This window comes from Physella acuta, unplaced genomic scaffold (genome assembly GCF_028476545.2).
Source record: "Physella acuta isolate Inbredline_101_S28 unplaced genomic scaffold, ASM2847654v3 ptg001168l, whole genome shotgun sequence".
Taxonomy (NCBI): Eukaryota; Metazoa; Mollusca; class Gastropoda; family Physidae; genus Physella; species Physella acuta.
In genome coordinates, this window is record NW_026732685.1 from 1 (window position 1) to 12,320 (window position 12,320).

The 12,320-nt window shown below is 38.4% G+C and overlaps 1 protein-coding gene across 1 annotated transcript in view; it reads left to right on the forward strand.

Annotated features, from left to right (window-relative positions):
• Positions 1 to 4,324: 4,324 nt before the first annotated feature.
• The window catches only part of LOC131956674 (contactin-like), a 32,888-nt gene continuing 24,892 nt past the window's right edge, over positions 4,325 to 12,320 (forward strand). Inside the window, exons 1-4 of the mRNA XM_059321217.1 lie at positions 4,325 to 4,404; positions 7,804 to 7,950; positions 8,425 to 8,605; positions 9,937 to 10,106. Coding sequence (XP_059177200.1) covers positions 7,881 to 7,950; positions 8,425 to 8,605; positions 9,937 to 10,106 — 421 coding nt within the window. The 5' untranslated portion in view covers positions 4,325 to 4,404; positions 7,804 to 7,880. The remainder of the gene's footprint in view (positions 4,405 to 7,803; positions 7,951 to 8,424; positions 8,606 to 9,936; positions 10,107 to 12,320) is intronic.

Consider the following 12,320-nt stretch of genomic DNA (forward strand, 5'->3'; position numbering starts at 1 on the left):
TGTGGTTAGTCAGTGGTGGTTCAGCGTGTAGTTGAGATTTTATGGTTGTAGTTCGTGTATGATAAGTGGTTGTATGATGCCTGGTATATTGTGAGGTATTGTGTTTGTCTGGTTCTTGTTTATAGTGTGTGGGGGTGTGGTGAGTAAATGTAGTGTGTGTGTGATGCGTGGTAACTGTAATGTGTGTGTGTGGGTGTAGTAAGTAGCTGTTGTGTGTGTGGGTGTAGTAAGTAGGTGTTGTATGTGTGGGTGTAGTAGTAGCTGTTATGTGTGTGGGTGTAGTAAGTAGCTGTTGTGTGTGTGGGTGTAGTAACTAGCTGGTGTGTGTGTGTGTGTGTGTGTGTGGGTGTAGTAAGTAGCTGTTGTGTGTTTGGGTGTAGTAAGTAGCTGTTGTTTGTGTATGTGTGGGTGTAGTAAGTAGCTGTTGTGTGTGTGGGTTTAGTAAGTAACTGTTGTGAGTGTGTGTGTAGTAAGTAGCTGTTGTGTGTGTTGGTGTAGTAAGTAGCTGTTGTGTGTGTGGGTGTAGTAAGTAGCTGTTGTGTGTGTGGGTGTAGTAAGTAGCTGTTGTGTGTGTGGTTGTAGTAAGTAGCTGTTGTGTGTGTGGGTGTAGTAAGTAGCTGTTGTGTGTGTGGGTGTAGTAAATAGCTGGTGTGTGTGTGGGTGTAGTAAGTAGCTGTTGTGTGTGTGTGGGTGTAGTAAGTAGCTGGTGTGTGTGTGGGGGTGTAGTAAGTAGCTGTTGTGTGTGTGGGTGTAGTAAGTAGCTTTTGTGTGTGTGTGTAGTAAGTAGCTGTTGGGTGTGTGTGTAGTAAGTAGCTGTTGGGTGTGTGTGTAGTAAGTAGCTGTTGGGTGTGTGTGTAGTAAGTAGCTGTTGGGTGTGTGTGTAGTAAGTAGCTGTTGGGTGTGTGTGGGTGTAGTAAGTAGCTGTTGTGTGTGTGGGTGTAGTAAGTAGCTGTTGTGTGTGTGGGTGTAGTAAGTAGCTGTTGTGTGTGTGTAGTAAGTAGCTGTTGTGTGTGTGTGAGTAGCCGTAGTGTGTGTGGGGTGCGATGAAATGATGTGTGTGTGGGGGGTGTAACCACCACTGTAGTGTGTGTGGGTGTCCTGAGTAGCTGTTGTGTGTGTATGTGTGTGATTTAAGGCAACCATGTGTGTGTTATGTGGTTGTATTATGAACTGTTGTGAGTATGTCAAGGAGTATGTGTTTTGAGTTTGGTTGTGTATGTGGATTTTTTTCACGCTCAATATATTGATTGGATTGGTTAATTTTTTGTCAAGTAGAGTGAGGTTAAAGTCAGATGTGGTTTGTGTGGCTGGTGTCTTGATTTGCCGTTATAGAATTTGAATGAAATCATACTTTTGTGTACGATTAGGCTAATTCACGGCAAACGTTTAAACGCGTTCGAACGAGTATGATACATTGCTTCTGTGGATGTGGTTGATGGTGTGATATTTAGAGTGGTGTTTGATGTGCTGGTTGGAACTGATGCTAGTGTAGTGGTAGTTGAGGAGGCTGGTGTGGTGGTTGTTTGGTTGTTGTTGAGGTTGTATTGTGGTTATGAGCGTTTTGGTCACGCAGAAGTTTATGTGGCTCTTAGGCTGTTGGTGTAGTTGATGGCGTGCTTGTTTGTGTTATTGATTGGTTTTGATGCCGTTGTTGGTGTCTGCTTTTTGAGTGGCGTGGTTGGTAAATGGTTGTTGGTGTGACGCTGATTGATGTGGCTGGTGAGGCGGTTGTTGTGGTTGATGGTGCGGTAGCTGGTGTAGAGGATTAATGATTGGCGTTGTGGTTGTTGGTGCTATTGTCCGTATGTCATGTGGTATATTGTCAGTGTGCTGGCTGATGTGTAGTGATCCTGGTAAATGTTGATGTTGTTGTTGATGTGTGTGGATGTCACTCTGACTGTGTGTAACCTGCCTATGATGTTGTGCACATATAGTATGATGATGTGCATTTTTTTCACCCATCTTGCAACAGGTTAGCACTGATCAACCCACCTGTTTCCTAACGACGTTCATCGATTTACAACGACAAGCTCATCACCCCCCCCCCCCCCTCACACACACACACACACTACAGAAATTTAAATTTACTCAAAACAAAAATCAATACACAAAAATCATCGAACTTGTAATAAACGTCCACATTAATCAAAGACAAAGCTCTTTGCTTGAATTTAGACCTCGATAATATAGAATACACGACCAAGATTGTGTCAAATAATTTTACAGAGCATACGCCTGTGATTTTGTCAAATAGTTGTATATGTAGATCTATTTTCTTTCTTCTAGTCCTTGTTAAATCATGACTATATCCTACACACTCCAGACGTTTACTGTTTAAAGGAATAGGAAAATTAGTGTGATACAATTGAGATAGTATAGCTTTTCAGTACATAAAAAAATCTGAACTGTACAACTATCTAGATATACAACATGTGTTGTGAGGTAGCCCAATGACTACATGGTGTAATTCAATCAATGAATGTAATGTAATATAATCCAATTATTACTATCAGTGGCGTAGGCAGGGGGGGGTTAGTGGGGGGGTCATAACCCCCCCCCATAGACCCCTCGTTATATATATAAAAAGTATGAGGGGGGTGCAAATCGAAAGTTTGAGGGGGGGGGGGTGCAAATCGAAAGTTTGAGGGGGGGGGGGGTGTGCAAATCGAAAGTTTGAGTGGGGCTACAAATACAAATCGAAAGTTTGAGTGGGGGCGCAAATCGAAAGTTTGAGGGGGGGGGGTGCAAATCGAAAGTTTGAAGTTTGCCCCCGGGTAAAAATTGGACCCCCCCCCTTGAGACGATCCTGGCTACGCCAATGATTACTATGGTGTTTGTCGATTACTACTTGTAATTAATTCGAGTTGATCCCAATCAATAATTTTAATGCAGCGCGATTATAAAATACTGTATTATCAAATTATTGATTGTTGTTAAATCCAATTACCGATTTTAGCATAATGTAGGTATTGATTGCGATGTAGCCCAACCATTGTATGTACCATATGCTACAGTGTGCCCCTCTCATATACTGTGAGGCAGTGGCGTAGCGAGGTCGGGTGTCACCCGGTGCGGCACTTAATGGTGTCACCCCCCCCCCCCCCCCACCAGAGACGTTGCGACCCTTCCCGGGGACAAACTTTCAAGTTTTCGATTTGCACCCCCCCCCCCCCTCAAACTTTCGATTTGCACCACCCCTCAAGTTTTTCTCTATATATTTTACTATTTTTTGCCTTGGTGTCACCCCCCCCTAAATGGTGTCACCCGGTGCGGTCCGCACCCCCCGCCCCCCCCCCCCCTCGCTACGCCCCTGCTGTGAGGTAATATTTGAACATAACGTAGGTATGGATTGTGCTGTAGCCAAACCATTGTATGTACCATATGCTACAGTTACCCTCTCATATACTGTGAGGTAAGAAAAAATTCCCGCGGTCGCCTTCATGGCGCTGGAATTACAATTAAAACCTGTCAAGGGAGAGAACAATTAAAATATTTCAACCAACTTTGTACCTACGTTCGTCACTAAGTAAACGGAAATACTTTCCACTGCCTAAGAAAAAAACAATCCACGAAAATGTAATAGACCCCCCCCCCCTCACCTTCTGTCCGATTCACCTAGTCCTTGTAACTATTTACATAAAGAATCCCTTTGTGAAAAATAGTAGGAAAAAAAAACAACAGATTTTGTTTTAAAAAATCGCTACACCAGCGTCCGTTAATGCCAAAAAATAAAATGGAATCTTCTTAAGCAGGGGTGTAAGCTTTATAGTAACTAACTTAATATTAATTCTTCTTCGAAGTAAACACAAACCGTATCCTTAATCCAAACAATAACCAAAGCACAAGCATAGCCTTAACCATAAATTCTGACACTATCATTAAACATGATATAAAAAAATATTTCCAACAACCTAACACACCTATTATCGGAAGAGTCTATTCCTGAAGACGGGTAACGCTAATAGTAAAAAAATCTTTTAAATGAGTTTCTCCTGCTGTCTAATGATTGATCACGTGACCTTGAAATCTGTGCCCTTTTCTCTACTCCGTGCAAACATTGTCGCGCAGCCTTGCGTTGTGCCCCTCGCTCAGTTACCTCCCCTTATTACGGGCTGTATTATAAATATCCGCGTATGCATAAAACTTAATTTTGAAATGGAAGACACCTCGTTTTGAGGTTGTTTTAATTTTAAATTTTCAATTAAACCTAATTATTTTTAACATTTTTGTTTTCCATACTTCATTATAAAAAAATTATCACGACGCGTGATAGTAAAATTATACGACAAGTTATTTTATATGACAGGATTCGGAGTAGATTATCGTGGGATTAATTAAGGTTATTAAATTAAATCTGTGTTGGATTTATAAGACGACGTGTTGGAAAGGATTACATTTTAAACTGTAAGTATAGGGGAATGGTATATGTGTATTCTGTGTTAGAAAAAGTTGTATATAACTGTAGGTATATGAGAATGGTGTTTGGGCATTCTGTATATAGAAGAAAGTCTTATATAACTGCAAAGTATAGGGGAAGGGTGTTTGTGTATTCTGTATTGGAAGAAAGCTGTATGTAACTGTAAGTAAAGGAGGATGGTGTTTGGATCATCTGTAATAGAAGAAATTATTATGTAAATGTAAGCGTAGAAGAATGCTGTTTGGGTATTCTATGATGGAAAAAACTCTTATGTAACTGTAAATATAGGAGAATGGTGTTTGTGTATTCTGTGTTGGAAGAAAGTTATATGTAGCTGTAGGTATAGGGCGATGTGTTTGAAAAAACCTATCTTGGTGTTGTTGTTTTATGTCATAGAGTGGTGTAATTCTTAGATTGGTGTTGTGGTATTATGCATGGTGTTATACTTGAAAGTTCTGCTAGGGTGTCTGGCTTAGTATGGTTGTATGATGTTTAGGTGTTATGCTTAGATTGATGTTTGGTAACATCATTAAAGTGGTGTATTTTTGTGTTATTGAAATTTTGTCATGCTTAGATTTGTGTATTGTGTCCTGTTTTAAATGGTGTTTAGTTCCATGCTTAAAGTTTATTTTGTTTACATACATACTGTTCAGAGTTTCCTTCCAGTTATCTCTTCCTTCAGGTGTGGGGGAGGCCCCCCCCCCCCCGCCCCTCTACGAAAAACGTCTACCGCCCCAACCTCCCCCCGAACTAATTATAATTTATATAGAAAGATTATAGTCAGCCCCTCCCCCTGTCCCCCCAGAGAAAAAAGTCTAGAAGAAACACTGATACTGTTGCACGAAGTATGAAACATTGTGTTGTGTGATGGTCGATGTTTTTATACGGTATATTTGCGGCTGTAAACATACCAAAATAAAATGTAGTTGAGCTAACTCATAACAATATTTTTTTTTAAACTTCTTAACTGTTTTTTTTTTCTCTTGTAGTTCTTTCAACTTTGTTATAAATTGTTTTATTGTGCGAGTTAATGAAATTAAACTTCAGTTGTACTTTTTTTAATAAATAAATAAAAATAACTCCCGTGTTAGTTCTAGTCGACGTTGACACAATGACTTCTGTCAAACCTTTTCCCCCACAGTCCACACTTCCACCCCACATATTCCCTATATCCCCCCACCCCCACCCCACGTATTTCCTACAACACCCCCCACCCCACATATTCCCTACACCCCCCCCCCACCCCACTCTTCACCACTCTACGCTTGCTACTTAACGCGATAAACAGGAAAGATATATTGCTTCTTCTTGCAAATGTTTTCTATAAAATATTGCTTGTTTTCAGTGTTCTTGTTTTGATAAATTGGACGGGAGTGTCTGTCTACGTATTTCTTTTCAAGTCGTTAAAATAACTTACCGTACTGTGTCTAGCTAGCTGTATGTTACATGGGTTTTGCTGTTGTTTTTTTTTCTGCTGGTAAAATGATGTAAAAAAACTTAATAGAAATAAAAATAAATAGATTCCATCTGTTTATTTTACCTCGGCATATGAAGAAGTTGTATTGTAAATATCAATCCAAGATGAAGGAGGGAGGGGGAGGGGGTGGACTCGAGCACAAAAATTTAAAATATAGAGACTTTCAGGTTAACGAAAAATTACTCTACCCCAGCCTCCCCCCCCCCCCCTTCCAGACTAAACCGTACCGTGGTATATTGTTAGAGTTAGGATTATGGTTGAGGGGGAACAGAGCATTTCCCCACCCGTAAATTATCTCCCTCCCCCCGGACATTACCCCCCCTGACATTACCTCCCGGAGTAATTACCCCGTTGTCAGTTACCCCCCTGTCAACTACCCCCCCACACACACACAGAAGGACATTACCCCCCCCCCGGACAGGTTTAGAGTTAGGGTTAGGGCTAGGGCTAGGGCTAGGGCTAGGGCTAGGGCTAGGGTTAGGGTTAGGGTTAGGGTTTGGGTTTGGGTTTGGGTTTGGGTCAGGGTCAGGGTCAGGGTTAGGGTTAGGGTAAGGGTAAGGGTAAGGGTAAGGGTAAGGGTAAGGGTAAGGGTAAGGGTAAGGGTAAGGGTAAGGGTAAGGGTAAGGGTAAGGGTAAGGGTAAGGGTAAGGGTAAGGGTAAGGGTAAGGGTAAGGGTAAGGGTAAGGGTAAGGGTAAGGGTAAGGGTAAGGGTAAGGGTAAGGGTAAGGGTAAGGGTAAGGGTAAGGGTAAGGGTAAGGGTAAGGGTAAGGGTAAGGGTAAGGGTAAGGGTAAGGGTAAGGGTAAGGGTAAGGGTAAGGGTAAGGGTAAGGGTAAGGGTAAGGGTAAGGGTAAGGGTAAGGGTAAGGGTAAGGGTAAGGGTAAGGGTAAGGGTAAGGGTAAGGGCAAGGGTAAGGGTAAGGGTAAGGGTAAGGGTCTAGGTTAGGGTTAGGGTTAGGGTTAGGGTTAGGGTTAGGGTTAGGGTTAGGGTTAGGGTTAGGGTTAGGGTTAGGGTTAGGGTTAGGGTTAGGGTTAGGGTTAGGGTTAGGGTTAGGGTTAGAGTTAGAGTTAGAGTTAGAGTTAGAGTTAGAGTTAGAGCTAGGGTTAGGGTTAAGGTTAAGGTTAGGGCTAGGGCTAGGCTTAAATCAATGTCTAGCATTGGTTTTGGTTTTGTGTTACGTTATAAGCTAAGATGGATGCTTTGCTTTTGGTCTTTTTCTTAAGGTTAGGATTAAAGTAGTATATATGTAGAGAATTCTAGTTAGAGTTAGGATTCTAACTTGAGGGGGGGGGGGGGTAATTCCCGGGGTGGGGGGTAATTGACATGGGGGTAATTGACAGGGGTATTAGCTCCGGGGTAAATACGGGGGGAAATGTTCGGGGGGTAATTTCCGAGGGGTAATGTCTTGTAGCCGGTTGAGCGCATGGCTACAACAAAGATCCGATTATGTTTTCTGTGTTCAGACTATAACTAGGGTTGATGCTGAATTAGCCATAACAGCTAATATATATGTCATATCGATGGTAGGAGTCGATTTAATGATTACACGCGTTGATTTTAGTCCAACATTTATTAATTTCCCTTAAACGAAGATATTCTTTTTTATTTTAACAATCCACCTGCTTTTGTTAACAGAGCTTGCAAACTGATACCTACCGTACTAAACATTGGAAAAAAAAATGTCACGTTAATTACACTAAAATTTAAAAAAATTTTATTCATGGATTATTGTTGTAAAAGTTGTATCGATACCTTCATGTGGTATCGTTAGTTTAAAACGAATCGCACATAAATACCGGAAATTTTTTTATCATCAGCTTTGACATATTTATGTAAGTCTAAGTTTTGTTGACGTATTAGCACAAACCCATTGTTGTTGTTGTTTAATTTGTCCGTTTGTGTCTGTCTTAGTGCAAGATTTGTTCGGGCCTTGAGTGGCGAATGATACTACAGTGGTGACTGCTAGCTAGAGGTCGTGGGAACGAATCATGCTGGGAAGTCTGTGGTTCATGCTCCTGGCTTTGACGGTGCAGGACACTAAAACGGAAGCTGTCGATGGTGGGTCAGGTTAGATTCACAGCTAAACAGCTCTTACAGCTCCCATGGCTTTTTGAATTTAAGTGTTATCTTCTGAGCTAAAGATGATAATTACATCTATAGATTATAGCCAAGCAATAATAATTAAATAATAATTTTAAAGTAACATAATAAATATCGAATTATTTTTTCGTTTTTTTTTTCTAATATAACAAATTTAAGATAAGCTTAGTGTAAAGTGACTTTTTATAAAATTTTAAAAACTTCATTATTTCTAAATCCGTGGTTTTCTTTGTTTGTTTCTGGTACGTTTTAAATTAACAAATATGCTGGTTGTTCAACAGCGGTTAAAAAAAGAACAAGAAGATCTAATTTAATTAATTAATAAACAGAAATAATTTAAATGAATTTGAGTTTATGTTTCTATACAAAACTGTATAGTCTTCATTACAACACTGATGTCCCTTCTCCCCCCCCCCCCCCCACCACCATCAGACTGTCCGAGCGGGTGGTACCAGAACCAGGGTCAGTGCTACAACTTCGTGACGACCCAGCTAGCGACCCAGCAGAGAGCGACCTTCTACTGCCAGCAGTTTCACGCTTCACTGATCTCCATCGACACGGCTGATGAGCACGTCTTTGTGCAGAAGTGGCTGACGTCTTACGACACGGGACGGTGGGTGTTTTATTGTACACTCGAACCTCGAAGTTCGAACACGACTGTATCCGAACACACACACATATATATATATATATATATATATATATATATATATATATATATATATATATATATATATATATATATATATATATATATATATATATATATATATGTCTGTGTGTCTGTGTGTACGTGCGTGCGTGTGTGTGTCTGTGTGTTTGTCTGTGTGTTTGTCTGTGTGTTTGTCTGTGTGTCTGTGTGTGTCTGCGTGTGTGTGTATGTGTGTGTATATTTATATTATTTTTTTGACATTCGAACGATGTATCAGCCATACGAAACGCTTCAATCTTCAAACACCTCGTTCATTTTATAATCACTGTCTTGAATTGCATGCGAGAAATGAAAAAGCCAGTGTTATTTTACCTGTAATTGTGTAAATTAGATATCCCCTCGACAGCACGAACGCGCTGCCATAATCCAAAAAGTACAGCCCGTCTGTAGGCCTACCTGTATATTAGTTCCAGCCTTCAACCCACTATAGCTCACTGATGTGCCATAAATTACCTGTATTTTCTACACCTCATGACAATGCTGCATTACATGTATTGTTGTTGACTTCAGTAATAACTAGACATCAATACTTAACCTGTATATTTTAAAAGTTCACAAATCTTCAAAACAACTATAATTAACTTTTGTATTTGTTGAATGGTATATCCACAATAACTTAAAAAAATAATCAACTATAATTTACTCTTGTATTTCTTCTATCCACGAAAATTAAACACGCTATGCTTTTCTGTCTAGACAGTCCTAATTTTCCCGAATATCTGTTACATGCACGCAGATAGTCACTTTTAACTTAAGTGAATAATTCTTACGTCCATGAAAATTTAACGCCTTTTGCTTACCGGAATATTTGTTCTCATTTTAACAAATTTTCCCGTTCGTTGCAAATACACATGGTATAGATGAAGTAGATTTCATCTCTTTCAATTACCTCGGCATATGAGGGATTGTGTGGTCGGCACTTTGTCCAGCAGCCTTTGTTTTTCTAACAAAGTTAAATGGACACAGAGACGTCTAACAGACCAGCCCGGGATTCAATCTTTCGGGTTAGCCGTCGTATGCTTTACCACTCGACCACGCCATTCCCGTAATATTTGTTTTGACCAAAATAAAATATACAATTATAACAACAAAACTAAGACTTTTCATGTACGTAAGCATCCTATATAATAACCCGAGATCCATAACATCTATATATATCCACTATATCTACCAACACACCATTTACAATTTCACTAAACATCCTATTCCCCCCCCCCCTCTCCCCCACACAGACACCCCTGGCTAACCAGCGGATACAGAGACCTGACCGGTAGAATGTTCTGGGAGTCGGATGAGAGTCCGATCAAAACGGATTTTTTCCCAGACGACGCCAGCCGTGAACGGACGTACGAGGACGCGGCCACGGGCAGCGAGTACAACGTCATTGCATACAAGTTCTCAGGTTAGCAGGGGACATAACTCAATTTTTACGATACGTTGTCAGAATTTCACTATTTACCTCCATTATAATAATAATTATTATATTGTCTTCGCTTGAGATTTTAGTAATTAACGAATATTTAACATAAATTAAAGAAAACCGTGTTTTGGTGTTTTTTTTGTTTATTTTAAAAAATTGTTATTTGAAATAGTTTAACCATATTGTATATATTATTACTGTTTGCTTAAATTGTAGAGAAATCAAATCTCGAAGTTTACACCTCCCTGAGTTGGAAAAACATGAATTAGCAATCTTGTCCGTGTGTGTGTGTGTGTGTCTTTAAACACGATAACTTGAGAACCGTAACAGCTAGGTTGATGAAATTTCATATATAAGTATTTAACAAAATCGTAGCTCCGTATCAACTTTTGAGCAATTTCCGATAACCGGAAGTGGAACTTTTCTACTTTGAATTTTTAAAAAACCTTTAACTTGAGTTCTATTTTAGATAGATAAATGAAGGTTTGCATTTAAGTAAAAGATGTAATTATCTGCCTTCTAACAACGTTTGAGTAATTTCCGTTGACCGTAAGTAGTAATTTACGCTATTTCCGATTTCTCAAAAAACGCATGTAAATTTATAAATTACTAATACTATTCCGCACTATTATGCACATTTTGTTTTGGCGTTCGCTTGGTGCGCTATTCTTTTTTCTAAAAGATTCTATTCTATTTTTAAAAGTTTAAGTAATTAAAAATCATGTCTATATCCCGAGTTGTCATCACACGTAGTCAGAGGCGTATCCAGGTTTTCATTGTAGGGGGAGCGAAAAGTGCAAAAAAAGGCGCCGAATTTTTAACACGTTCTATATACGTGTATTATATACATATATATATATATATATATATATATATATATATATATATATATATATATATATATATATATATATATATATATATATATAATTACTTTCTGTATGTCATTACTTCGCTATGATGTAAAATAAATTGAAAGAAGCACTCTGAAGAAATAAGAAAAAACCCATATTGTAGGCCGACAAAACATAAATTATATCAATCTAAACAAAAAAAAAACAAACAAAATATACACACACTACAACCAAAAACAATGAACGTAACACAATCTGTTTTGTAATTCTTGTAAAAAAAATTTCTTACATAATAATTCCTGGGAAATTATTTAAGACAAGTAAAATAGGGGAAATAATCACTCTCTTAATATAAATATGTATAAATCTACACATTTAATTATAAATGTCAAAACAAATAAATAATTACTTTAAAATATAATGAAATTATTTAACACTATTCATGTTTAAAAAAATGTTTTTGTCTATAATCAGAATTAAATATATCTTCACCATAAATGCTAAAGTATTACAGCATAATGAAAGTTTTTGAAATTAGAGTTGGTATAAAACCACGCTTTTCGATTTAATAGAAGAACATTCGGAATAACAGCCTACATTTAACTAAATATCGTTTTTTTTTAGATCAGATCATATATTTTAATTAACGACTGCTTCTTTGTGTTCTTTAAAGATGATTTTTTAATATAGTGATAGGTATGGGTTAGATCACTGTATTGCTCACACACCTTTTTACTGGTAATTGCAAAAACAATATTCACAGAGTTTTACGTTTAAAAAGCTAATTTTCTGGCGGCATGGTACTTTGGTACATCATTACGCGTTTTTCTACATGTACTTAACAGATCAGTTCGGGGTGGCTTGGGGGGGGGGGGTCAACTTCATTCACCACTGTCGGGTCACTTAAGGTCAATTATCCAACCCAGTGTATACCTAGATGTGACATTAATGTCGCTATACACAATTGTGGTGGTGAGGTGGGGGGGGGGGGGAGATAACCAACTCAGAGTGAACATATCGTCAGTTTTTAGATGACTGTTCTAAACATACATAGACCTAGACCTAGACCTATATATATATATATATATATATAAAATGGAAAATGCTAAATGTATAATTTGTTTATTATTCTCATATATATAAATTTTGAAAAAAAAAATATATATATATATTTCTCGAATATCCTTATATAAAACAACAGGGGACAGGAACTCGGGCTATAGACATGATTATAATCCATTTTAAATAATTTAAGGTTTAAAAATAGAATAAAATCTCGTTAACAAAAGAATTGCACACCAAGTTAACGCCAAATAAAAAAGTGCATAATAGTGCGCAATAT